Source organism: Panicum hallii, chromosome 3 (assembly GCF_002211085.1).
Source record: "Panicum hallii strain FIL2 chromosome 3, PHallii_v3.1, whole genome shotgun sequence".
Lineage (NCBI taxonomy): Eukaryota > Viridiplantae > Streptophyta > Magnoliopsida > Poales > Poaceae > Panicum > Panicum hallii.
The window spans coordinates 12,901,570-12,926,467 of NC_038044.1; the positions used below are offsets into that span (position 1 = coordinate 12,901,570).

Here is a 24,898-nt window from a genome sequence, read left to right on the forward strand (position 1 = left end):
TCAAATCAAACGGTGCGCATACGCATACGCTCATCTTGGAAGCAGACTTCAAAAGAACACCCTTCTGAACGATGATTTGCATGTGCTGCAATCCTGCAGGAGCACGACCAGAGCACACTATTAGTTTGGCCATGTCACCAGTCAACAGCCGGTGTCAGGTGGCTCCTGACAGCCAACTTGTCAGTCTTAAGATCACAAACAAAGGGAAGATAGGTATTACGACGCTACATCATGTAGAGGAAAGAATTCCTTGTTAGAGTGAACACGTCGTAAGTCATTTTTCACAAGTCACAACAAGCACCTGATTGCAAATTGAAGACTGCATAGGAAGTCAGAACCCAACATCACAGATGGATCTTGCAAATTTTATTGGGTGCTATCAACTCATAAAACTTCAGGCTATTTGGTATGGATGCGCTGAGATGAAAACTAAAGAAATCCACTGATTACATAAAAACAATGATGTCAAAACTTTAAAATAGTACAAGAAACAAGTTATTATACAGAGCCGCTGCAGTGCAAGATGCATTCTTAAGTAACCCGTAGTGAAGCACAGAGGACATGTTTTGTTGGGAGAAATTCAATCATGATTTGCTTAATTTCCATCTCGATCGCAGTAAGCTTTTCAACAAATCTCGATCGTAGTATAAACTGAGCGTTTAAAGCAACCTATACGCATGCCAATCTTCTCAATCGTTTGGAGCACGGTTTACTGACAGGTTATTTTTTTCGAGGTCAATTCGGGGCGTCAGCGGAGACCAAGCGGAAGTTGAAGCCGGACAAGGTGCTGGAGCTCGGTCGCGCGGCCGGCGGGACTCGCCAGCGAAGCTCCCCCGCGCGGCCCCGCCGTCTAGCGCGGCTAGTTCTGCAGAAGCGCTTGGCAAATGTGAGCGGGGAGTTGAGGAGAGAAAGAGGAGGGTAACTTCACCAATATCCAATGCAAGGTCATCGTACCAACTTGTACAGCCAACCAAACATGAGCTAGACAATACAAGCTACAGCTAGCTATCCAACCAAACACAGGTGAATTGCATTTGCTAAGCCTGGTGAAATCTAGCCTAGCTTAGTTTTCTAGCCAGGCTAGAACAAACCAAGTAACCAAACACACCCATATGCGAAATTAGCATACTTATTAGGTTTTTAAAAGCCAAACTTTATAATACTTAATTAAGAGTTAGCTAGAATATATAAATTGGATACGAAACTTGGTAGTTAAATTTTTTATATAACTATTTGATACTGATGTTATATTATAAGAGAAATAGTTAATTGTCAATGTATATCTTTAAAGAGTTTTTAATACCCTAATGCGTCTACCAAAATGTCTAAAATTAGATAGAGAAAATTCACTATACACGTCTGCATTATACACTGTACACTGAGTCTCTTTTTTGCCTATTTGCAAACATTGTGGGGAAGTTTTACCTTATTAAAAAAAGGCGGGTACCGGGTATGTACAAAAGAGGAAAAAAAAAGAGTAATACAATCATCTCTGGCAATTGAATGATACTAGGCCTAAATTCTCTCTACCCTATGAAGCCTTAAAAGTTAAAAGGACTTGCTCTCTGAACCTCACAGTCTAGAGGTTACTTATTTTGTGCCTCTCTTTCAAAAAAAAAAAAACTCCATTGCACTGCTTCCATATCTCGTATGTGGCTCTTGTGAAAATCTTCATGAAGAATTGCTGACGGAAGGCCTGTTCTGCAGCAGAAATGCTTTGTGTGATTGTGTGAATGATTCTCGCTGCAGTCCATCAGATATCAAATTTTTTACTGCATCTTTTTTCGCTAAAGAGATGATCTTTGGTTTCCTAGGGCCGGGCCACAGCTCTATGCGTTGGGCCATATTTTCTAAACTGTAGCTCCTGTAGATATAAAGTTCCAGTCCAGCTAGCTCATCATCTCTACTGAGTGTAGAGATCTGTTTTCCCATTTAAAGTCAAAACGCGTAAAAGGGTGAACAACAAATGCTATTAAATTCCACAAGTGTAGAGATGTTTCCACATATATTAGGGAACTTTTCCTCAATCTAAAAAAAATATCAGGGAACCTTCGCCCCACAGCAGCGACAGCAGTAGTAGTAAAGCACGAAAGTTTCAACAAATTATCTTCACCGCTACCGGATACACTCGCAGTTGAGGAAGATACGTTCACATACACTCGCAACAGTTCAGGAAGAAGACAACACGTTTAGATACACTCGCAGTTCAACACTTGCAACAGTTCAGGAAGAACACAACACGTTCAGATACACTCGCAGTTCAGGAAGAAGATACCTTCAGCTAATCATCTATTAGCCAGATTCATTGGAGTCGTCAGGATTGTACTCAGGGCCATTAGGATAAGAACCATTCTCATCAGATGCAATGGAGTCATCACCATCTGACATGACTTTGAGGTGTGGTGGTGGAAGCGGCGGCACTAGTTTCTGCATTGTGCGAGGTTTCCGTCTTTCGGAGGGATAGCAAGCTGATTTGCGTCCATGACCTGTACTTTAATTTCTGTGGGATTATCTCTGTCACGTGACCGTCTACGGGATTATCTCTGTCACGTGACCGATTTCTACCGGTCCATTGTAGTCCTCCTCCAACTTGCAAGCTATTTTGCTGACATCAATCTGCAAACGAAGTTAGATAAGAAAAACGGAGCCTTAAGATGTTAAGAGAGAAAACTTACCTCATCGGACTGAAAGGCTTCACCGTCGTTGAGCTTCCATGTATTAAACAACCTACTAACATCTTGGTTAAACAGTTTTACCTTCGTAAACATTAAACAACCTAGTAGCATCTTGGTTAAACAATTTTATCTTTCTAATAGAAAAGTGGACAATTGAATTGCATAATCAGTAAAGGTTAAATCGATAATAATGGACGTTGTGACACACATAATGAAGGAAATCAAGGGGTCAACACAGAACCACATATGCTGTTACATGTGGTCAACAGTGCCGCTGACAAGCATTAAATAGCTTAATAACATCTTGGTTAAACAATATTACTTTTTTAGTAGAATTGCCTAATTATAGTACCAAATAAGGTATAATACTCATACTATTTTAGTTAATAGAAAGGAAAGCATAGATGTTGATCTTGCTAAATTAATTATGCTGCTATGCAATGAACTCATAATTTAAGTCTGTTAGGTACTGTTCTATTGAACTGAAGACTCCAGATCATCACTGATTATATTAAAACATTGTTGTTACAGATTTTAATGCTTCCCACATTCTCTTTTTTTGATAGATCTATTTCCAAAAGCAAAATATTCTATTTGAAAAATTCTATTTGAGTTGTTGTCTTGGGATTGACATGAATGTCTATTTCAATTCCCATGCAGAGTAATTCCTTAAAAAAAATTGGTACATGCATATAATCTGTGTTGATAAATTGAGAAATTGGTGTTTCTAGCTTAAGGCCGACTTCCAAGGAGTGGTACATGCATATAATCTGTGTTGATAAATTGAGAAATTGGTGCTCGTAATCTTAACACCGACTTCCGAGAAGTGGTACTTCTTTTGCGGATCATATACCCACGCTACGCCGATGAGACGTTCACCTAGACACCAACGCGGGATACAGCAGTATACAAGAGAATTCAACTCTTTATTCACTGTAACTAGTACAACTCTTGCACTCTTTATATGACTATCCTACCATGACACAACTGCACTATATGGCTACCATTCTACCTCCTACTTCTTAAGATCTCTTATGCCATGGTATGGCAAGAGCGGAGGCAAGCACCTCTCTATTTATAGATGCTTATGCGTGTTGTGGTGTTGCCATGTGGCAACTTCCACTCTTCTTTGCAAAATATCCAACTTTAAAATTTTCTCAACTTTATCAAACTATGCAGAATATCTTACCATGAAGCATGTCAATGCTTATTATCGACTCCGCTGGCCACAAGCGCAACACCATGATTCGCAAACACATTGATGAGACCTTATGGATACGTTAGGATATAAGAGGAAGGATAGGAGTTCTAGGCAGTGGCGGAGCCACCAGTTTGGCGAGGCATACCGGCCGCCATACCTGCCGGCCGACGAACACCCCAGCCGCTGTCGTGGTTTACCAAGTATGATTTGTTAGAATACAATAGATATTAGTAGGTTAAATATAGATATAGATAAATTTTAATCCTAACTCCGCCATCGATCCTAGGCACGCCACTCTCAAGGCTCCAGCCAAACGGCCGCGCGCGGTTGGGAGGCGGAGACGGGGTTTCAGCTGGGGTGCGGTCCCTTACCTTGATGACGAGACGAACGTGCGAGCGAGGGAGCACAGAGAGGATGCTCAGGTGGTCGCTTCGCCTTCCCTCCTTTCGACTCGCCGCCGGAAGGCGAACGAGGCGACGGGGCTGACGCGTGGAGGGCAAGGGGGTTTTAGGCACGGCACGCTCAGGGGCCGCGCACAAAACCGCCTGGAGTTTTTTTAAAAAAAAGGAATAAAAAAATAAAATTAGAAAAATGGGTGCCGGTGGGAAAAATTTTGAAAAATGGGTACCTCCCTCCCGCTGATTGGGCGGGAGGCGTGGGGCTGGGGACCTCCCGCCCATCCAGTGGGCGGGAGGTTCCCCGAGGGCCTCTTCGTGAATTTTTTATTTGTGAAGAGGTCCCTGCCGGGGCAGGCGGGGGCATCCCGCCCATCCCCCCCGGCTATATAAGCCCGAACCAGCCCTAAAAATTTCATTTTATTCAGCAAAAATCAGAAAAAAAGAAAGAGAGGAGAGTAAGAGAGAAGAGGAAGCGGCGAAGCCCTGTTCACACGTCGATTTGGAGGTATATTCTTATTCTAGCCGTATAATTACTTGAAAATAACTATAATCTAGGAAATATTTCTTAGAGTAGTTATGTTTTGAATAGTTTTTAGTATTTTCATTTGTTTTTAGTATAATTGATATTCTGAATAGTTTAGAATTTGTAAAATATAATCTGAGAATCGCTGAAACTTAGGGTTGTCGTTGTGTATTAATATGTAGTATAACTAGTTTATTCAACTGTGCGGTATTTTCAGATATGTCTTCCGAGAAGGGTATTTTCAGTATATATTACGGAAGGAAATGTAATTTATGGGCTAAATGGGGTAGATTTAAGTGAATTCAACTGTGCGGTCAGAGGAATTACCAGACCGCACGAGAGCGCATTCTCAAGTTTGATGGAACTTGTTGTTGCTCATGCATGAGGCCCAAGTTGCTGCACTTACCTTGTTCTCATGTAATGGCTGCTTGTGCGGATATTCGACATCCTGTCGATATATATGTTTCACATTACTTCAGAAAGGAGACAATTGCCAACACCTGGCAGTATGAGATCTATGGGTTCCGTTTGGTTGGATCGTTCACTGAGACAGCGAATCCTGTTATATATATTCCAGACCCAAGATCATCACGGGTTAAGAGAGGGCGCCGTCAGTCACGGCGTATTCGTAATGATATGGATGAGTCAGAGCTCCGTCCGAGGATACAACACTGCAGTGCATGTAATCAGATTGGACACACGTATAAACGTTGTCCAACCAATGATGCTGGCCCCAGTTCTGCTGAAGCTGGCCCTACAGGTGATGCTACAGATGGAAGACCTCCGGTTGCATCAAGGAGTGGGAGACGTCGCCGATCGAGTGCTAGTACGTCATTAGGCATCATTTAGTTGTAATTTTATTTGAACGTTGTTTGCTCATATATAATATTTGCCGTGTTGAGATTGTATCAGACCTGAATGCGTATTTGTAATATTTGCCGCATTGACTGAAGACAGAATATTTGGATTCATGTATTTGTAATATTTGTAATGTTTTTTATCATATTGTTTTATTTTTTATGGCTTCATGTATTGTACTATCGTAATATTTAGATTCTATGTTGCAAAACGTTATCGTTTAACTATCTTCATACGAGTTTTAGATACCGTAATCTTCTTCGTAAAATTGAATTAAAATTTTATATGTATACATAAGAGTATTGCGAATAAATCTTGTATTTGAAAAAAGTCTGAATTTCAAATAGTTTGTGAAACATAAATTCTAAGAAAATATAACAAAAATCATTACCAGGGGACCTCCCGCCCGCTGCCCGGGCGGGTAGCATCCCGCCCACTGGCCGGGCGGGAGGCTTGCTTCAGGGAACTCTTCGCGAATAAAAAACTTTTTTTATTCACGAAGAGGCCCCTAGAAATTTTTTTGGAACCTCCCGACCGATGGGTGGGCGGGAGGCTCCTTTCTGCCCGTTCAATGGGCGGGAGGTACCCATTTTCCTAATTTCTCCCATCCGGCTCCCCTTTTAATTCATCCCCTTTTTAAAAAAAGTCAAACCGCCTGGGCCCTTTGGGCTGTTCAAATTCTTTCGTGGGCCTGGCGTGGCTAATTCCCAGACCCACGAATGAAGCTCCAACATCCCAAACGGCCCACGGTAATCCAAACCCATCCACAACTCTGCTCACGTAACAGAGGCGTAGCTGAATCTGTTCAGGCCTTCAGCTGCCAATGGACAACTGAACCCAAATGCTCTTCATTCTCGTCTCAGGGACAACACGTCACGTGGAGGTCGATACTATCAGATACGGTATTTCTGAAACTGAAAGGTGAAAGCTCTTCTTGGTCTGGTCCTTGTAATAAACGATTGGTTTATTCTAGTACCAAGGCTGGCACAAGGAGATGCCAGCAATGCTTTGCTACAGCACGAAAAGGTAGCATGAGCAACTTTGTCTCGTCACGTGAAAATGCCGTTGCGGGCCTCTTCATTTGTCCTCGGAGTGTACGTTTGACAGTATCTTTTTGAACGAAAGCGTTTGACAGTATCATTGAAACAACTCCGTGATAGAAAAAAAGTATCTACTTGCAAGTACCTCCACGGAAATAGTCAGCTTCACTTTCTTTCTGTATATAGAAAACAACGCCTCCACAACTGGAGAAACGAGCTTGAGTAATTGTCGTCGCGGTGAGTCCCCCGAAGACGAGGAAACGTTGCATGATGACCAACCTGCTGAGTCGTTACCCGTTTCTGCGTACGTCCTCCGTCCGTGTCGACGATGTCGACGCCAGGTCCAGTGTAGGTTTCGCCCGCCGACTAGCTACCCAGAGAGCTGGCATCTAGCTAGAAGCTGAGCAACGACACCACTGCTGTATATGTCACCGTATCCGGCCGACGACCCGAGCCGCCGCCATCTAATGGAGTGTAGACTATAGGCGAGGCGCCGTTGCAGCCGTCCGTGCGCGCGTCACCAAACTGCCTCCCCGGTCATTGGCGCCCTGCCACACGGCACGGGGGAACGAGACCGACGGTGCGCCCAAACCAAAACTTCTAGTCGTGGCACGCGCGCTTGCTTGGCCGCTGCACTGCAGGCCTGTCCCTCCTCGCCGCGGCAGGGCAGTCAACCTACCGCTCCTTTTCCTCGGCGGCCTTCCTGATGACGCCACGGGTTTGCTACGTCCGCGCGCGCGACGATGGATCCTGGAAAGCCTCGCCGCAAGCGGCCACTGAACGTTCAGAGAGGACCATGCGAGGATCAAGATCAGAGCAACCACGTAGCAGCTCGCCTTGTTACCTCTTGGTCAGAGCATGCATTCAATTCAGAGGGTTAACTTCGATTCTGAAGGGCACGCCTTGGCACCGAAGAACGACGTGCAAGGGGATGTCTTTCCGGCGTTGGGCTGCAGCGCCCGAGGTGAAGACCTTGGCATGCATTAGCAGCGTAGCTTTCCTCTGCATACATACATACATACATACATCGCAAAAGGTCAAGAGCTTTGGCATCTAAAGGGTCTTTCATTGTTGGTTTAAAGATGGTCTCGCCTTTTCTCATCTATTATTGCAATGTCGAATAGATGAGATTTCTAGCATGTCTCTCCCTCTATCCTTATTGCTGTTGGTGATATCTCAACATCTGAGTCTGTTTCGTACGGCCGTCTGCTTCGAGATGTCTGCAAGAGCTTGAGCAAAACGCTGAAGAACCTTCAGCTGTTCAGCATGCATCTAGAAGACTTATTGACGAAAGAGGATAACACAGTCACATGCACACCTTTTGCAAGGGCAAAAAAAGAAGATTGAGAGCTTTTTTTACTTCGATTATTCCTCAGGAATAAACACTTTATTAGACTCAGAATCTCTACAGTAGCTGTCTCATATATCACTCACACATCGATCATTACACGCTACGCTATGTCCCTGTTGGATTTCACGTAGCCACCAATGGCGCTGCCTCTTCCAAAAGCAAGTACGGTGCCAGCGCTAGTACCACCACCACCGAGGCCGCCCGTGTAGCTCTGCAGCAAGCTGCCGTTGCTAGGGTTTGCCCTCTCCAGCGCCTTGAGCTGCGACTTGAGGAACTTGAGGTAGCTGGCCGCCTCGTCGAGCATGGACGCCGTGTCCATCCGGCTGCCCCCCGGCACGAGCCGCTGCAGCACGCGCAGGCGCTCGCTCACCCTCTCCCGCCGCAGCCGCGCCGCCACCGTCTGCGGGTCGCTCGAGATCCGCACGTTCCTGCGCCGCGGCCTGGTCTGGGACGGCGGCTCGGCGGCCCCGCACACGAGCTGGTGCACCGGCCGCATCGCCGCCGCGCGGTAGATCATCTCCTTCACCTGCGCTATCGCATCCGAGTCCGGCTCGTACCCGCCGCAGGCGGAGCCTCCTGCGGCGTGCTCGTGGCCCTGCCCGGCCGCGAACGTGATGCTGGTCGACGACGACGACGTCGCGGCGGTTGTTCGCTTCTCGCCACGCCGCCCGGCTGCCGCCTTTGCTCCCGACGCGGCTATCGCAGGGTACTTGCCCGCCAGCTTGCGCTTCGAGGGAGGCACGCCGGTCGTTGTCTGAAGCAGCTGTGTCCGCGACACGGCGCACGGCGACGCCACGTCCGTGTCGTAGCCGCCGCAAGTGTTGGATTCGCCGGAGGAGATGTTCCCGTTGCCGCCGCCACCCGTGGTGCTGCTGTATCCGGAGAAGGCGGTGTTCGACGCCGGAGTCTGCGCGGGCTCCTCGGCGACGGTGATGTCGTCCGGGACGACGTACACGAACGGGTCGAGGAGGCTGTCTTCCGCTGCGCCGGCGACGCTCGGGAGCACGTCCGCCGCGTCCAGGCCCATGAAGCCTTCTTGCACGCCGTCGGACAGACTCCCTCCGTTGTGGCACTGAATGAGGTTCTGGACCGGGCACGACGCGGGCAGATCGAGACCGCCATGATCAGGACAGAGGTCGAAGCCGCCGCCTAGAAATTCGCCGAGGAGGCCGTCGTCGCTCGAGCGGCATGGCTGCAGGCACGGCTCCGCCGCGTACTGCATACTCCAGCCGCCGAAGTCGTCCATCGATCTATGCGCGGCCGGCGCGGCGACGCCTCCGGCAGCAAGATTTGGAATCGGATTGATTGACGCTGCAAAGTGATAGCAACTTCGTGGAGACGAAGTGAACTCTCGTCAGTACAGAATTGGTGAGCTGATTTGCAGTTACCAAACTACAAAATTCTGCAAACGACAAGAGAACGAACAAGATATATCATATCAGATTATCAGCTGCACATAGCACGTCAGTACCTGCCTCTCAAATTGACCGAGGAATTGCTGATTCAAGCTTGCCGGCGGGGGGCTGCCTTGGCTGCACCGATCTGTGACTGACGGGTTCTGAAAATTGCAGTGCAGGGGTAGCTAGGATGGTCCTCGATCTACCAGTGGATTGGCTGTGCAGATGGGCGTCTTTTATAGACGGCCTGAGCTGTAGGCTAAGCTGTAGCGCTGGCCAAATTTGTTTCCTTTTTCGGTAGGAAAAGTCAAGCTTTTTTGCATTCTGTGGGGACACTTGCCGTTAGGGGCTGGTAGGAGGGGACAGCGAAACTGCACCGGTAGACCGCAGCGTCACAGCTCGAAATTACCACCTGACGGTTGCGTTTGCTTGCGCTTAAATGGTAAAGGGAGCTCCGAAGTCTCTGGTAATATTTTTGAGTTTGTGATGCAAGAATTCGAACTTCTTTTCTCGATTTATTTTGGTTTTGAAATTTTAAGATGATGGCATTTAGTTCTAGTAAAAAAACGTTTGGGCCTCCTTCAGTCCTTTGGAGTAGTTAGGAGGTAGGATTAGAGTGTTCTATTTAGGAATGTTCAGACGGTAGTGTAGTTTCTCCATTGTGCCAAAATTGTCTAAACAGTTTTTCTTTCTCTCGATCTACTCTATGTATTTCGTGTTCCATATAGTAGAATAACAGGCCCATTATGAAGAAAAGCCTTTCTACTTTAAACTCCACATTTCTAGACATTCTTATAATTTGAAATGTACAAATGGTGAAAAAATGTAATAAGCTAACTAGATGTTTTCTTAGATAACGAAATATAATTATCCTAGCCGCTGCATCAACCAAGGATGCACATAGCCATTTATTATTAAAACTTGACCTCAACTGCAGCAGTAACAGTACCTTAAAGTTGGAAAGTTGGATTTTTTTTTAATCCTCCAATATGGAGGAAAGGAGCCATTGTTCCAAAAAAAATTCCACATATGTTCTGAAGGGCTCCATATAGGAAAAATTTCCTTTAAGAATTGAATCCTGCAACATTATTTCATACTCCTCGGTTCCAAAGCATTTCCTTAGGTTTGTCTCAAGATTTTTTTTTTGGGGGGGGGGGCGCAGGGATCTCTAAGAAAAATGATGGATGCCACAACTCGTATTGTCTGTTTCTGAGGTATGGTTTTTTTTGGCTGCTTTATTTCATTATATGATGTTTCAGAGGTAACTTCTGCTGCCATTTGTATTTGGTATTGGACGCTATCGGCTGGTGCATCGCATGGAACTTTGGAATTTTTTGGGTAGGTTTTTTTCACATGATAAGGCTAGCTAATGATGATATAGGACCATTTTTTGCCGTATATAGCTTTTGCAGTATTTACAGGATATAAAACAATGGACCTCAGATATTTTTCAATTTACCATTTTTTCACAGAGAAAAACTAGAAATCCTAGCTGGTCTCCATTAATAGACATACTTTTTTTTTTCTGTGTGTGTGAAAGAACAAAATGGCAATGATAAGCTACGGCATATCTCCGAAATAGATGCGATGTATACAGATAAGAAGACAAAACTCATCAGTAAGGCAAAGATAGAGCAAGAGGCGCCATGAGAAAAGAAAAGAAATTAAAATTGTGATGATAGTTTATTTAATAGATTTTCTTTGATTATTCAAGCAACGCAAGGCAAAGGAGCACTGTGAAGTAGTCTATGTGCATGATGTGCTGAGAGGACCACAATGATGAGGATGTGCAAACCGATTGCAAGATAAGAGCCCTCTTTCCAAAAAGAACAAAAAACAAAGGACATGATAAATAGATAACGAATGATACATAGTCTACGCGCATATAATATTTCTGACCTAAGGATACTACATTTGCTACCCCGGAGCTTGTAACAGAATATTTGTTTCATCACGCGCGCATGCGTGCATATCTGCTAAAAGGTAGACACTTGCAATATATTATATATCTTGTAAAGGTAAACTGTGTGTGTATTTTCACTCGGTAGGGGAAAAGGTAGACATGGTTCGGATCCTGTTTCCTGAAGAGCTCTCATTATAAATCAAGAGTTGATGGTGTCGTGGTCAAGTCGTTGTACATTGTACTTAGCTTGCTGTTGAAATCAAACTGAATTACTGTACTATCTCCGTCTTAAAATATAGCAACTTTTAGACTTTGTCAAAGTCAAATAGTTTCAACTTTGATGAATAGTATCTTCAAAAATAATTACTTTTAAATAAAACAGATTACATGTTATGATAGATAATTTCATTATGAATAATCTAATATTATTTTTGTATTGCTAGTCTTTATATTTTTTTACCATCTATGGTCAAAGTTTAAAATGTTTGACTTAGAAAAAATATAAAAGTAGCTATATTCTGGGACAGAGAGAGTATATCTTTTAATTTCATATCAACTTAGACTTTTAAAGTCAACTATCAACTTATACTTTCTGGGTCGTTGCATTCAGCCATGCAGGTAGGGATGCAAATAGGGGGTCAAATTTTTCGATTTTAACAGTTGGATGACCCTCGCTATTTGGTTTTATAGTTGAAGGTTGAAAATTTAATTTTTATGATAGTTTGATGGTGTAAACTGGACTTCCTCTAATTATTATGACATTATCTTAGCTATTTTTCTTTTTTCTTTTTCTTGCTTCATGGTACAGATTAGTTCATTTAGATTCAATCCAATTAAGGACAAACAAAAGGGACCTAAATCTTCACATGTAGCTCAATGTAGTATTGGAGTCAAGAGCTGAGCTGAGGCAGCTCCACTTGAGAGGGAGTATTATAATTATTTGTCTTTCCAGATCATCTCGGACTTTATTAATTAACTGGCCACTTTATAAGCTCAAAACTTGCAACCCGTTACGTACTTAGCCCTTAAAAGTGACCTTCGATTAAAATGAGGCATCTGTGTTTCTTGAAATGATACTAGCTGCATTAGTTGATTATTGGCATAGTAGTTGCAAATGTATAGTGGGCGGTGCAATGGCCTGTTTCATGTTCAGGGTGCTTTTGTGCGACGGTGTGCTGCTATGTGGCATGCATGTTCGGTGTGTGCGCTATCGGCTTTTCTCCTCTTCGATTCAAAGCCGCTTCTTTCTGTAACCACAAACTAGGTGTGCTATGTAATTCTATCTCTGTTACACTACTGATGTTTCAACTGAAATCATCCGATCCCGAACACATTCAGACATTCAGACGCTGAGGCAGGACAGTACTGAACAATACAGTGTAGTACTGTACCAGGATTACTAGCTTAGTCATGGAGGACAGAGTAGACGAGTATTTCGATCTGACATTCTTGTTGGAGCAGCTAACTGGACGTTGTTACTACTAATCTACAAGCCTACAATGCCCACAATGAATATTATGGATTAAAACGCGACCCTCCTTGTTTTCTCGTGTAGTAACTTCGTTGGTTTTGGTAGCCAGAAACAAATCTCATCTGCCTGACAGATGTCTCTGAAGAAAAGGTGGTGGTAAAGCAGGAGACAGGCTCTGCAAGAACTGCAGCGCTGCCAGTCTTGCACGGCCGGCTCGGTTGCGGTTGGCCTCATCAGAGAAACAGTGCGCGAGAGTCCCAGCGAGGAGTTAATGTGCACCGTCGTACACTGTAGCGGGATGAGATCCACGGAGAAGAACACAAACGGTCCCTGGGTTATCTTGGTCCCGGCGACCCGGCCGGCCGGCCTCACCGATCCACCACGCCGGACCACCCTAGCTAGCCTGCCTGACGACGCCCTCCGCCCCGGCCCTGTGCGCGCAGATTGCAGTGTCCGCCGCCCGGTCGCGCGTGGGCTCGACCACGCCTCGTGCGCGCACGCGCCTCCGGTCCGGCCCGGACCTCCGCCCGGTGCATGCACCATGCATGATCCGGCCGGCCGGGCCTCGTCGTGCTCCTGTAGCCCCGCGGTGGTCGCGCTGCACGGCGGCACATGCTGGCGTCATGGCGAGCGATAGCCGCGCGCGTATGAACAGTGGTTTCGGTCGGAGCAGCTGGCTGCTTGCATTGGCTCAAACAACACGAAGGAGACCGGCCGGTCTCATCTAACCGAGTACAGAAACGGCCGAGCTCGAGCTGACCGGCTCGAATCGACGCGCCAGCTAACCACCCGCCCGCTCCGGCGAGGCAGCAGGCGCGGTTGATCAAGCACCGAAGCACGTACGTCTTTCGCTTAGTGGTAAGCGTAGCTAGGAGTAGTCGTAGGAGCGCGTGCGCGTATGATTAACTCATGAGCAGGCCAGATCCACGCAGTCCTCGATCATCACTGTAACCCTGTAGACCCTGTGTGTATACGTGACAGCAGTGAGGTGTTAGACGACGACGGAACAGTAGGCGCCGGTTGCGTGGCTGCTGTCTGAATGAACTCACTGGCCGACGTCGACGTCGACCAATGCTTGGTTGCGGCGACAACAGCGCAGTAGTGTCGGATCCAACGGATTGATTGAGGTCCGCACAGGGCGCCGGTGGCCGGCGTCTCGGACCGGGCGTTCTGGCGCAACGACTGTGACATGTTTGGAGGCGAGACTACGGCGGCGTCCAATTCGGCGACCGGCGTGATGACGCGCCGCGCGCGATGGCACGAGCCAGCGGGCGGCGCGCCGGTCGGTGACCTGGCTGCTCCCGTGGTTTGTGGTGCCGTCGTAACTTGCTTGGTTGGTGACTTGGTCTCGGGGCGCCGCTTGCTGCATGCGCTGGGCCATGATGGGTTGGCACTGGCACACGATACAAAAGAAACGATGGAGGAGGAAGTTTAGGGGGTGTTTGGATCTAGGGGTTCAATTTTTAGTACGGGTCACATCGTATATTTTAGATGTCAATTAGATGATTAAATATAAGTTAACTGTAAAACTAATTGTATAAATGGAGAGTAATTCATAAGACGTCTATTACGCCTAATTAATTTATTATTAGCATATGTTTAACGTAGCACAATATTATCAAATCATGAACTAATTAAATTTAATAAATTCGTCTCGCGAATTAGTCTTCATTTATACAATAAATTTTATAATTAATTTATATTTAATATTTCTAATTAATAATCCAAACGTTCGACGTAACGAAAGTTTACCATACCCTTGTACTGGGCTTTCTGGCCTTCACCGACGCAGGCTCCTCCCGCGGCGCCAGGCAACGCCTGCCCCCGGCGCCGCCCTGGGATGAGCCGCGCGCGAGGCTTCTGCGCCGTGCGCTCGCAAGCCCCGTGGGTCAACTTCGCGCCACCGGCCGCCGCCCAAGGTGCCGTCGGTTTCGAACAGATGCAACAGGCAGTGCCTGACACTTTGGGGTGCTGATGCGCGGCAATGGCGACAGTGCGGCTGCGGCCACCAGCCGGTGGCTTGCGACGCTGGGCGGCTCCGCGGACGTACTGGAACCGGACCTTCACCAACGGGATTCCTACCAATCATTCGTCTCGATCCAAGCCTAGCTATCTCGGCGCTAGGTTTTGCCTCACCTCACGTCAGAATCAGATCCCCAAATCGCAAAGCGCCCTCCGGCAGCAAACCACGCCATGCCCCGGCAGCACCCCCCTGGCCGGCCCCAAAATTCCAAACAAAAAAAGAAAGCAGCAGAGCAAAGCACCCGCTTTCCATATCGTGCACGTTGTCATCAGCCACCGAAGACCCGAGGGGCTCCGAGCCGCCGAGACACGCCAAACAAACACGCGGCGCCCATGGCACGGCAGAAAGGAGACGGAGACGCCACCCCCTTCCTCCCAAACAGCGAGGTACACGCTCCCTTCCCTTCCCACCCCCCGGAAAAGGCAAAGCGGCAGGATCCCCGAGCGAGCACGAATCATGAGCCCATCCATTTATCCGTCTCGCGTCACCACCGTTTTTTAACCAAAAGAAGGCTCCGGCAATGAGTACACAGGCCCAATCAGTCGGCCGCTCGCCTGTGACGTCGCCGGGGCAGAGCTGCCGCTGTCGTGCTGCTGCTGCCCCGGCCCGGGCAGATTCCGTTTCCACAAGGACCACACACACACACACACACACACACACACACACACACACACACCGAAAGAGGAGCGGCAGCTTACAGAAACCGAGCAATCAAACTTCAAATTTGCGAGTGGCGACAAGAGGAGGGGGGGTGATTTCCTGATGGATTCAGACAGGAAACCGCCTCGATCTCGTGACGATACCTAGTTGAGTGGTTTGGAGACTTTGAGGAAATAGCGGGGAAAGCAAAATGCAACATCTGTGGAGAGAGCTTCGCTTCAGCTTCGGGAAGTGGAGTTCTAGGAGTGTTCTGGCGGTGCGCCGCCTTTCCCGTAGCCGAGCTCCGAGATCTCCCAGCTCGTTGCCGGGGCTACCTCCTGATGCAACCGGGTGTATTGCTGGACACGGTAATTGTTCAAAAATTCAGTGAACAGTGTAAACAAAAGCATTGTATATGGCCACTTGGAAAGGGTTTTGCAGTTAAATTAGTTGTTACCTCCATCTTTGTCAGCAGCTCGCTTGCGGTTGGTGCAGCAACAAAAATTTGCCTGCAGTCAGGGTTGATGAAACCCTCTGTTGCCCCCTTTTCAAACAGGGCGATCAGCGGGTCGTAGTAACCATCGACATTCAGCAAGCCGACCTGTAAGACGCCTTACTTTGTTTGAAAAGAGAATGCTGCTGATTTGTTCAGTAACCATGTGTATACATCTATCAGTCCAGTGGATGTGTGTCAGTGTACTACTTACTGGCTTGTCATGAATTCCAAGTTGGCACCAGGTTATCATCTCCAACAGCTCCTCCATTGTTCCATACCCACCTGATACAAATCGTAAGCAAATTATATTGAAATGTCGGTGATGCGAGCAGGAAATCGTCGAATATCTGGCACCTGGGAGAGCGATGAACGCTTCAGATTGGCGAGCCATCTCAGCTTTCCTCTGATGCATGTCGGCTACAACCTTCACTTCTCCTACACTTTCGCCTGAAATCTGTTTAAAAGAGACCCATGTGCAAATGTCAGTACGGATTACAGAGAACAGTTCCCTGCCCGGGGAAAAAAAACAGCACAAGTCTAGTCGGCATTTGCAATGCTGAATTCAGGAATCAACTAAACCTAGAGCTCCAAATTGTGTCATACCAGTACCTGACTCTCTAACAAGGTAGGAGCCCACTGCTACAAATACCAAGTCCTAGCTTGACCAGGGACAATGGGTTTGCCTTCACGTCATTAGCAAAGCAGAACAATTCAAAGGGGGGACGAAACGGTACGACAAGAAAGAATAGAAAGCTCAATAGTCATTCACTGAATCCATTCCTAGCTAAAGCTGAATTATGAATGGGACATGCTTAGATTTGATCCAAACGCTACACGGATCACACCAGCACGCATCATTGCGTTGCATACCACCCTAAGCAAAAGGCCTGATCAGTTGATCAGCTGAACAAAATATACGCATCCCTACACTGAAACAGGTACCATACCATGAACAGAACTCAGAGTAAAGAAACTGCATACCTCAATAGGCATGAGCGCTTTCGGAATCACCCTGTGAACAAAAGGCAAACAGAAACACCGGCTCCCACATCAGTTAGAGTCTTCGAAACGGGGTGCAGAAAAAAAAAAGAGTGTAATTTGTGCAGTAGGCAGTAGCTACCCAAGGACATGGCAGCCGCCGTCGCGAACCGTCCGCGCAATCACGCCCATCAGCCCGATGCTGCCGCCGCCGTAGACCAGGCTGATGCCCCTCCGCACCTACGAGTTGCAGCAAGGGAAAAAGCCACGCGCACGACGCTCACCTACCAAGAACTCAAAAAAATTCCAAGGAAACAACGGCGCGGGCAGGCCAGCCGGCGCACGGCGCGCCAAGCGGCGTCGTCCTGGCGCGCCGGCCGAGCGCGGCGAGCTGAGCTCCATGCTGCCATGTACTACGCGCGGACTCACCAGCTCGTGGCCGAGCTCGAGCGCGGCGTCCGCGAACACCTTCCGGTGCCCGGCGCTGCTGCCGCAGAAGACGCAGATCGTGCGGAACCTGCTCGGCACGGCGGCCGCTCCGTCGCCCATGTCGAGCCTTTCTAGGTGCCGCGCCGGGGAGGAGCTCGCTCAGCTCGTAGGAGCCCGCAGGTGCTCGCTCGGTGGTGTCGTGTTTGGCTGCGCGTGCGCTATCTCCAGCGCCCCTCCCTTTCCGGCAGAGCTCCAGTGATGGCGCGCGGTATTAAAGGCCAGTGATGTAATCGATCACGCCCCCCTTTTAATCCCGGTGGGTCAAACCTCACCACACCTCGTCCGCCGCTGTCATTTTCGCGGTCACCGCACCGGCCGGGCCCGCCGGAAAGCCCGGTAACTCTGAATTGCCCCCCTCACCGTCCCCGAGAATCTTTGCGCTGCCTGCCTCCCGATGGCGGCATGCATGGCGCCGGCACAGTTCCGCGCGTCTGGACCATCCGCTCGTGTCTCCCCGGGCTGCCCAGACGGCGAGCCATCCCGGCCGTCCACACCCCCGCGGCCGGCCACGGCGCTGAAGGCATCCTGTATCCTTTCAGATGATCGCCAAGAAAAAGGCTGCTCCTTCCCATGAAGGGTTGCCATCAGGGGCACCATCAGAGTCCTGATTTCTGAAGAGTTCACCCCCAACAAATTACCTGGCAGAGTTGGGCACGGTTAATTGTCTGGGTTTCGGCGAACCGTAGCTTTCGGCACGTCCCTTTCCGCCGCCTGTGCCCTGGCCACGAGTGGTACAGCACTAGAGCAGAGCGGCGCAGCAAAACCCCATCGGCCAAAGATTTTCTTTCCCATTTTCTATCGCCCCAACGATCGCTACAGATTATTGCAAAAGGGCTAGATTTTGACAAGCAATGTGGACCGGATTAATGTAGCCTGCACTTTAGTCAAACAAATGTGGGAGATTAAACAAGTCAAGGAGACGATCGCCGTTACAGGTACCAACCGCGGATGCTGCAAATGTTTCACCGGTCGATTCTGATGAGGCCATCATATATGAGCCGGCCAATCAGAATGTTAGGAACAATTGTTTGGGCGATCGGACGATCGCCCAGGACATGTCATGAGATCTTCAGGGAAGATGGCACGCTGATTATGCGCCAGAACAGACAAGAGAAACCTCGCGTCATTCTCATCGCCCCAGAATTTCATATTCAGACTTCTGGTGGCCCAGCGTAAGATACTATCAACATCCTGCACGACTCTAATTAGAACCAGATCTTATTTTACACAAGACAGCAGGTGGAGATATGTAACGGCTTAAGCTTTCACATGTCCCCCTTGTGAACCCTAAGTACATAATTTATCGGTAGAGGCGAATCAGGAATTGAACATCGATTGGATGTGTACTGACAATAAACTAAGATGATAGCTGGAAGAAATATATATGTGGTTAAGATTTGTTGCCCATTGATCAAGGAGCCAGGTTATCGTCATTCTCCTTGTCCAAGCTTCTCGTCTTGATTCGGCCTTTCAAGGACAAGCTGCTCAGTCTCTTTGAGGTCACTGAAATCTCCGAGCCAGCGTTGCTCTGGGCGTCGATTGGAGAGAGAGCCACCCTGGGCATGTCCCCGGATCGCTGTCGCTGGAATGACCCTCTGTGGCTGCTGCAACCATTTAGCCTTGCTTTGGCAGACTTGGTCAAATTCATGTAGTTTGGTCCTCCAACATGGCCACTGTCTGATCTTGCTTCTGATGCTAAGATGGTGGTGGTGGCAGACACTGGAGTCACTGAGGATGTTGACGGAGAGCTCTCCTCATACACAAAGTCAGAGGAAGAGGCAGACAGCACTGAAGGAGGCTTTGCTGCTACCCTGGTTGTGACATTGTTCCTTCTGATTTTCACCGAGCTAGCATCAGAATGCTTAGAGACAGCCAAGTTCAGATCCTCACAGTTCTTCGCGAACTGCGAGTCGGTATGATTTCGCTCCATAAGTCTGGTTTCCCATGGTTTAGTTGCCATCCATCCTTCTAAGTATCTCAAGTTGTGATTGCACCTATTAGACTCATGGCTTCTAACACAGGTAGCAGGAGAGCTTGGCCTTCCGCTGTGTTTTGAACTCCGATGCTGAAAGAAATATGCTCAGAATGTTATAAAGGCATGTAGTAGTATTAGTGCTCCAAGTATTACTAGGACAAGGGTCTAGAAAACAGGTATTGCTACACCATATACCTGATAAAAATGAGCATAGGCAATTGCCCTTTCTCTCTTTGCTGCACCTTCATGCTTCATGTGTAATTTTGATTTTACTTCATCAAAAGAACCTTGACGGTCACACCATTGTTCCTGCAATATGACAAATGTCAAAAAATCTTTGCAACGTCACACTGCTACTGTAATGACAACAACGAAGCATGTATGCTTCTCATCTAACCAACGGCAATTCATAGCAAAGCATACTGTAGTGTGAACTTGAAACTTGGGCGGGCAATACCTAATTGTAAAAGGCATTATTGGTGTTATCACCATAGCTATTCTTACCTAACAGCATCACTATACAAATACTGATTCAAACACATATTGTCAATGTGAAAGAGCAAGAAACAATCTTAATGGACTCAATCATTGCTCAAAATAAAGGAAGCTTAATTGTCCATATCAGTCTTATAGTGATGCAAGTCCCTTTCAAGTAAAAGCAATCCACCATATCAACTCTCACGTCCCTTTCTCCATAAGGAAATAATAAATGTAAAACAACCATATGAAAAGCTTTCGAATAGTTAAAGTATCAACACTAGCACAATGGGAATTCAAATTTCGAATTTTTCCAGCTCCCAAACCTCCAAATGATCTCTGAATTCTTTGGTTAACTCAGGGGGTCTAAAATTCAAATGTGCAATTATTAGCTTTGAACCACCAATTTCAAATTAAAGTTAGAGTGAAGTTTTAGTAATAATAATCTATCTTTATTTTGAACAAGTCCATAACAAAATCTGAGTGGAAGGCGATCAGGGAATTCAACTACATCTGTCCATGTGACACTGTTAGTTACATTAAGCAACATTGCAACAAGATACCCTACCACACTCCAACAACACTGTGAACCGAATTCCATGATTGGAAATTTTGTTGTGCGATCAAAATTTTCCTCAATGACATGTGACACTTAGCTTTCCACCGGTATCAACATAAAGGGGAAGTTCTTATGCAACCTAGTAGCAGCTAATCAACAACCATTTTGGGTCCAACACTGCAATTTCTTCCCCCGGAAATAATAGCATTGCATGTCCCAAAAAGTAAAAGCAGACAAGTACATGATGTTGCGTTCCATATACCTCAGCGTCTTTGGTAGAAGTGGCACGGCCGTTGAGCGCGACCTGGGAACCGTTGCCATCAACGGTGGAGCGCGCCCGCTGCTCCCTGGCGCGTTCCTGCACCCGCAGCAGCGCGTGCATGCACTTGAGCGTGACGGCCAGCTGCTTCCGCACGAGCCGGCCGCGCACCAGCGCCTGCAGCCGCACGATGCCCCTCAGCGCCTTCAACGCCCGCCTCGCCTGCTCACGTCACGCGCGCCGCCACAGCACAGATGAGTAAGGAGTCAAGATCGCATCACGTCGAAGTAGCAGTATAGTACCAAACGGATAAGGGATTCCGGCGCTACCAAGAATGCGCGGAAGGCGGTCTGGATGCGGACGGCGGCCCACTCCTGCCTGATGAGCCGGAAGTCCCTGGGCGCCGCGCGGACGACGGCCGCGAGCACCGAGCTGAACGAGTCGGCCGACGCCGAGGACGCCTCCGACGCGAGCGCGCCGCCCTCGCCGGCGCTCGCCCTGGACGCGGCGGACGACGAGCTCCGCCACAGCCGCGGCCACTTGCGCCCGCCCTTGTGCCCCGCCGCCTTCAGGGCCACCAGCGACTTGATCCACTTGCTCGACGCCTCCATCGACCCCGCCCAGTGCAAGATGCAATGCAATGCGAGGTCAAGGTGCAATGCAGCCACCCGCTTATTCCTCTGCTCCACTGAAGCTTCCGCTGGGTTGTGTGGGGGCAGTGGCCAGTGGGAGGTGGAAGAGGGGCGAGAGGGAAGGACCGAAGGAGGAGGAGGAGGAGAAGCCGAGGCGAGGCGGGTCGCGACAAAATGGAAGGAGAAGCAATCAGTGAAGTAGTGGGGGTAGTGGAGGAGGTAGCCGTTGTCCATTTCGGCAACGACGTGGGGAGGGGGGGAACAACCGTTCTTCGCTCGTGGGGATTCAAATTTCGAACGGCGCCGAGCAGCAACCGGCAAAGGCGACGGGATCCGCGGTGCTGTCCCTGGCGTGTGGACCTGGTATCCTGGGCCCACTTGTCATGCGGTCAGGCGAACGGAACGGGGAGAGGAGAACGACGGCCCTGGCGGTTCACGGGCTCGACCACCTGCTGGCTTTCCGCGCGTTGGGCTTCGAGAAAGGTTGTGGGGGCTTTCTAGGGACATGGGCCCAAGATGCCTGGTTTCGGAGAAAATGGCCCATACGTCAGGGAGTAGGTAGATGCATGTGGTCCACGGTTTGGGAGATATGGGAGCCCGCGCCGGTTTGGTGAGTTCTCTCTCGTGTACCGACCCGACGACAGAGCTGACACGACACGACGGCGATCGCGTGGAATTTCGTGACGGGAGCTGACTCGACTAGCCGGAGCTCAACGCCAAGCGAGCCACGGGATCGACGCCGCGTGGCAGGAGCACCAATACATGCCACGTCACTATTGTTTGTGGTATCCTGGTGCAAAATCGAAACCAAGATTTGGGGACCAAAGTTTTACAGCACGTACGACTATGGCGCCATTTCCGAACCAGCCGAATCAATTTTGTTAGAATTAAGTTTATATTAGTGATCAATTAATTTACATTTTTTTTGAGAGATATCTCTTATTAGATAGATGTAAGAAAGGCATGACCTTTCGCGAAGGGGGCATAAACGCTTAAAGGACATATCTTACGGATACACATTTTCATCATGTATAAATATATAATTGTATTATTCATTCAGTCGATCAATAAATTATTTGTATTTGCATTCTATTCTAATCTTTACTTTCAACTTTCAACATGTTATCAGACACATTTGCTCTCCACCGAGATTGAGAAAAGCACGAAGAAAACGGGAGATGAACCAATACAAGACCGTTGCCGGCGATGCGCCGCCACCAGCAACGTCAGGATAGGTGCTATATCTGCGGTACGTTCCGCGTGTGCCCACCAGCAACGGCACGCTGAGGCCCTTTGACTGCCGGCCGGCGGCCTCGATCAGTTGTCCATCGCTATCAAGAACAGAATAAGCAAAGATGAGAGAAAGGGAAAAATCGAGGATCCCATCAACCAGTAACTGCACATATGCCGAGATTGATTCATCCCATAGACAAAGATTTGGCGTCACGGAGAAGATTAAAAACAAGAATTTTCGAGTTCAATTTTTCATTACATTCTCTTATGCTCTCGCTCTTGCATCGCTGATTAGTAACATGCAGGAATACTGGCCAACAATAAAAACAATAACGAAGCAAGCAATGGTCCCTGATACAAGTAGGAACACGGCAACAACACAGAGAGAAGAACAAGAACATAAGCCAATCGGCATTAATAACTCATGCACATAGGCCGGATCCACCTGCTGCATTCCACCGGCATATACAAGCAACATCCGCGTGATGCCAAAAAGGATATCCACACATATCAAATGGTATAAAAAGATTTTGATTTATTAGAAATAAATTAAGATGTGACAGAAGTAGGATATAAAAAAACTGGCTAACTAATTCTCATATTGCCGGATTATTGACTGATGTTATGGTAATGAAATTTATATTGGAGTTATGAAAATAAATTCTAATAGTAATTTCATCTGTCATTTCAAAGCATTACATGAATTTGTATAACTTCACTAGATGATTAATTGTGATTCCTTCGAATCACTTATATTATCTACAAGAATAATACGACTTGTATTGCTTAGATGATAAAAAGTTATACGAAAACAGTATTACTAAACATATTGCTAAACATCTTGAAAAATTAGATGATAAGATAATTTTGTGAGATTAACTCACAAAGTTATTACAAACTACTACATTCTAGAAATGTAATGTTCAAGTGGAGACTCTCCTTAAGTTATAACCTATTCAAACATCATATCGTATTATTTTTCTCTATATGAGTTTTTCCTCGGAATGGTTTCTCATAAAAGTTTTAATGAGACAATATCAATATAAGAATTTACATCATATCTCCTATTTTCCCATCGGGATTTTTAAAGGTGATACTCAGGACCTATTGCATGTCATATCTTCTGTTTTCCTTACAAGGGTTTCTAAGAAGGTATCAAAGACATATTATTCTTCTACATATTTTCCCATTGAATTTTTAGGGAGGTTATTCGTATATAATCCACATATCATATTAATTGTCTCCAAACTTGCTTATGATTTTCTCCTTTCGAGGTTTTCTCATGTAAGTTTGCGATGAGACAATATCTATGTATGCTATATTATTTTCTCCTATTTTTCACTAGGTTTTAAAGAATTTTTAATGGCATATCAATATATAGTTTGGTTTCTTCTCAAATTTTTTCCTACAGGTTTTTGGAGGTGTTTTCCCCGTACAATAATCGAGGATGATTGAATAAAAATTACCTTAAGCATACAAAGAGCTAATTGATCAAGGAGGAGTGTTATGATTAAGTTTATATTAGTGATAAATTAGTTTGCACCCGTTCATAAAGAGACACCTCTTAGTAGAAACATGACCTTTCACAAAGGGGCATAAACCCCCAAGCGATATGTCCTTTGGACACACCCTTTCTTTCATCATGTATAAATATATAATTACACTGTGCATTCAATCAATCAATGAATCATTTGTTCTTTTCCATTGTAGTCTTTACTTTCAACTCTCAACAAATTTCAGTTTGCATGTCACTGTGAACCTCGCCGGCAATCTGCTGCGCCAAAGCGGCTCTCTCCTCAGGGGCGTACCAAGGGGTATGCCACATAGATCACGGCACACCTAAAATCTAGCCAGACCCAAATAGTAGGGAGTCAAAATAATTTTTCTTTCCTCAGTTAGCATTTGCCTTTGCCTGGTTAGTTTCACTCGTTGGGCAGCCAATACCCTTTTTTTAAAAAAGGGCAGCCAATACCTTTTTTTTTTTAAAAGGGCAGTAGCACTGCCAAATCATATTAGGAGCAGAATAAGTTCAGATCTTACATGATAGATATTACATAAAACAAGAGTACGCGCTCCAGAAACAAAAAAAGTGTAACATAAGAAACTAATTGATCGCCAACGCTTGGGCAGCCAGTACTCTTGGAGCCTTTTTTTTTCTCTCAGTTCATGTGCTGTAAGCCAAGTTCCCCTCTGTCCACCATGTCGAGATGATTTACATCTGCACTCCCTACAATCTCTACCCGTTCTTCTCTGTCCTCTCCCACGTGCATAGAAGAGTAGATCTAGATAATTAAACATCTAGTCATATTTTTTGAGGGGAA

General features: G+C 47.0%; 3 protein-coding genes across 4 annotated transcripts; all 3 read right to left on the reverse strand.

Moving 5' to 3' along the window:
• Positions 1 to 8,146: 8,146 nt before the first annotated feature.
• LOC112885230 (transcription factor LATE FLOWERING-like) lies at positions 8,147 to 9,292 on the reverse strand. The gene has a single exon (XM_025950876.1). The coding sequence runs from the start codon at positions 9,290 to 9,292 to the stop codon at positions 8,147 to 8,149; it is 1,146 nt and encodes a 381-aa protein (XP_025806661.1).
• A 6,242-nt stretch (positions 9,293 to 15,534) lies between these two features.
• LOC112884465 (probable cytokinin riboside 5'-monophosphate phosphoribohydrolase LOGL7) lies at positions 15,535 to 17,654 on the reverse strand. Of its 2 annotated transcripts, XM_025949850.1 has the most exons (7): positions 17,383 to 17,650; positions 17,096 to 17,193; positions 16,957 to 16,987; positions 16,330 to 16,429; positions 16,187 to 16,257; positions 15,937 to 16,080; positions 15,535 to 15,838 (listed from the first exon to the last, which is right to left on the reverse strand). In XM_025949850.1, the coding sequence occupies exons 1-7, from the start codon at positions 17,500 to 17,502 to the stop codon at positions 15,740 to 15,742; spliced, it is 663 nt and encodes a 220-aa protein (XP_025805635.1). In that variant the 5' UTR covers positions 17,503 to 17,650; the 3' UTR covers positions 15,535 to 15,739. The 2 variants fall into 2 exon arrangements, with proteins under 2 accessions (XP_025805635.1, XP_025805634.1); XM_025949849.1 differs by having other exon boundaries at positions 16,187 to 16,429; positions 17,383 to 17,654.
• A 966-nt stretch (positions 17,655 to 18,620) lies between these two features.
• Positions 18,621 to 21,323, reverse strand: LOC112884458 (protein IQ-DOMAIN 1-like). The gene is made up of 4 exons (XM_025949842.1): positions 21,042 to 21,323; positions 20,716 to 20,934; positions 19,613 to 19,726; positions 18,621 to 19,507 (listed from the first exon to the last, which is right to left on the reverse strand). The coding sequence occupies exons 1-4, from the start codon at positions 21,321 to 21,323 to the stop codon at positions 18,854 to 18,856; spliced, it is 1,269 nt and encodes a 422-aa protein (XP_025805627.1). The 3' UTR covers positions 18,621 to 18,853.
• Positions 21,324 to 24,898: the final 3,575 nt, after the last annotated feature.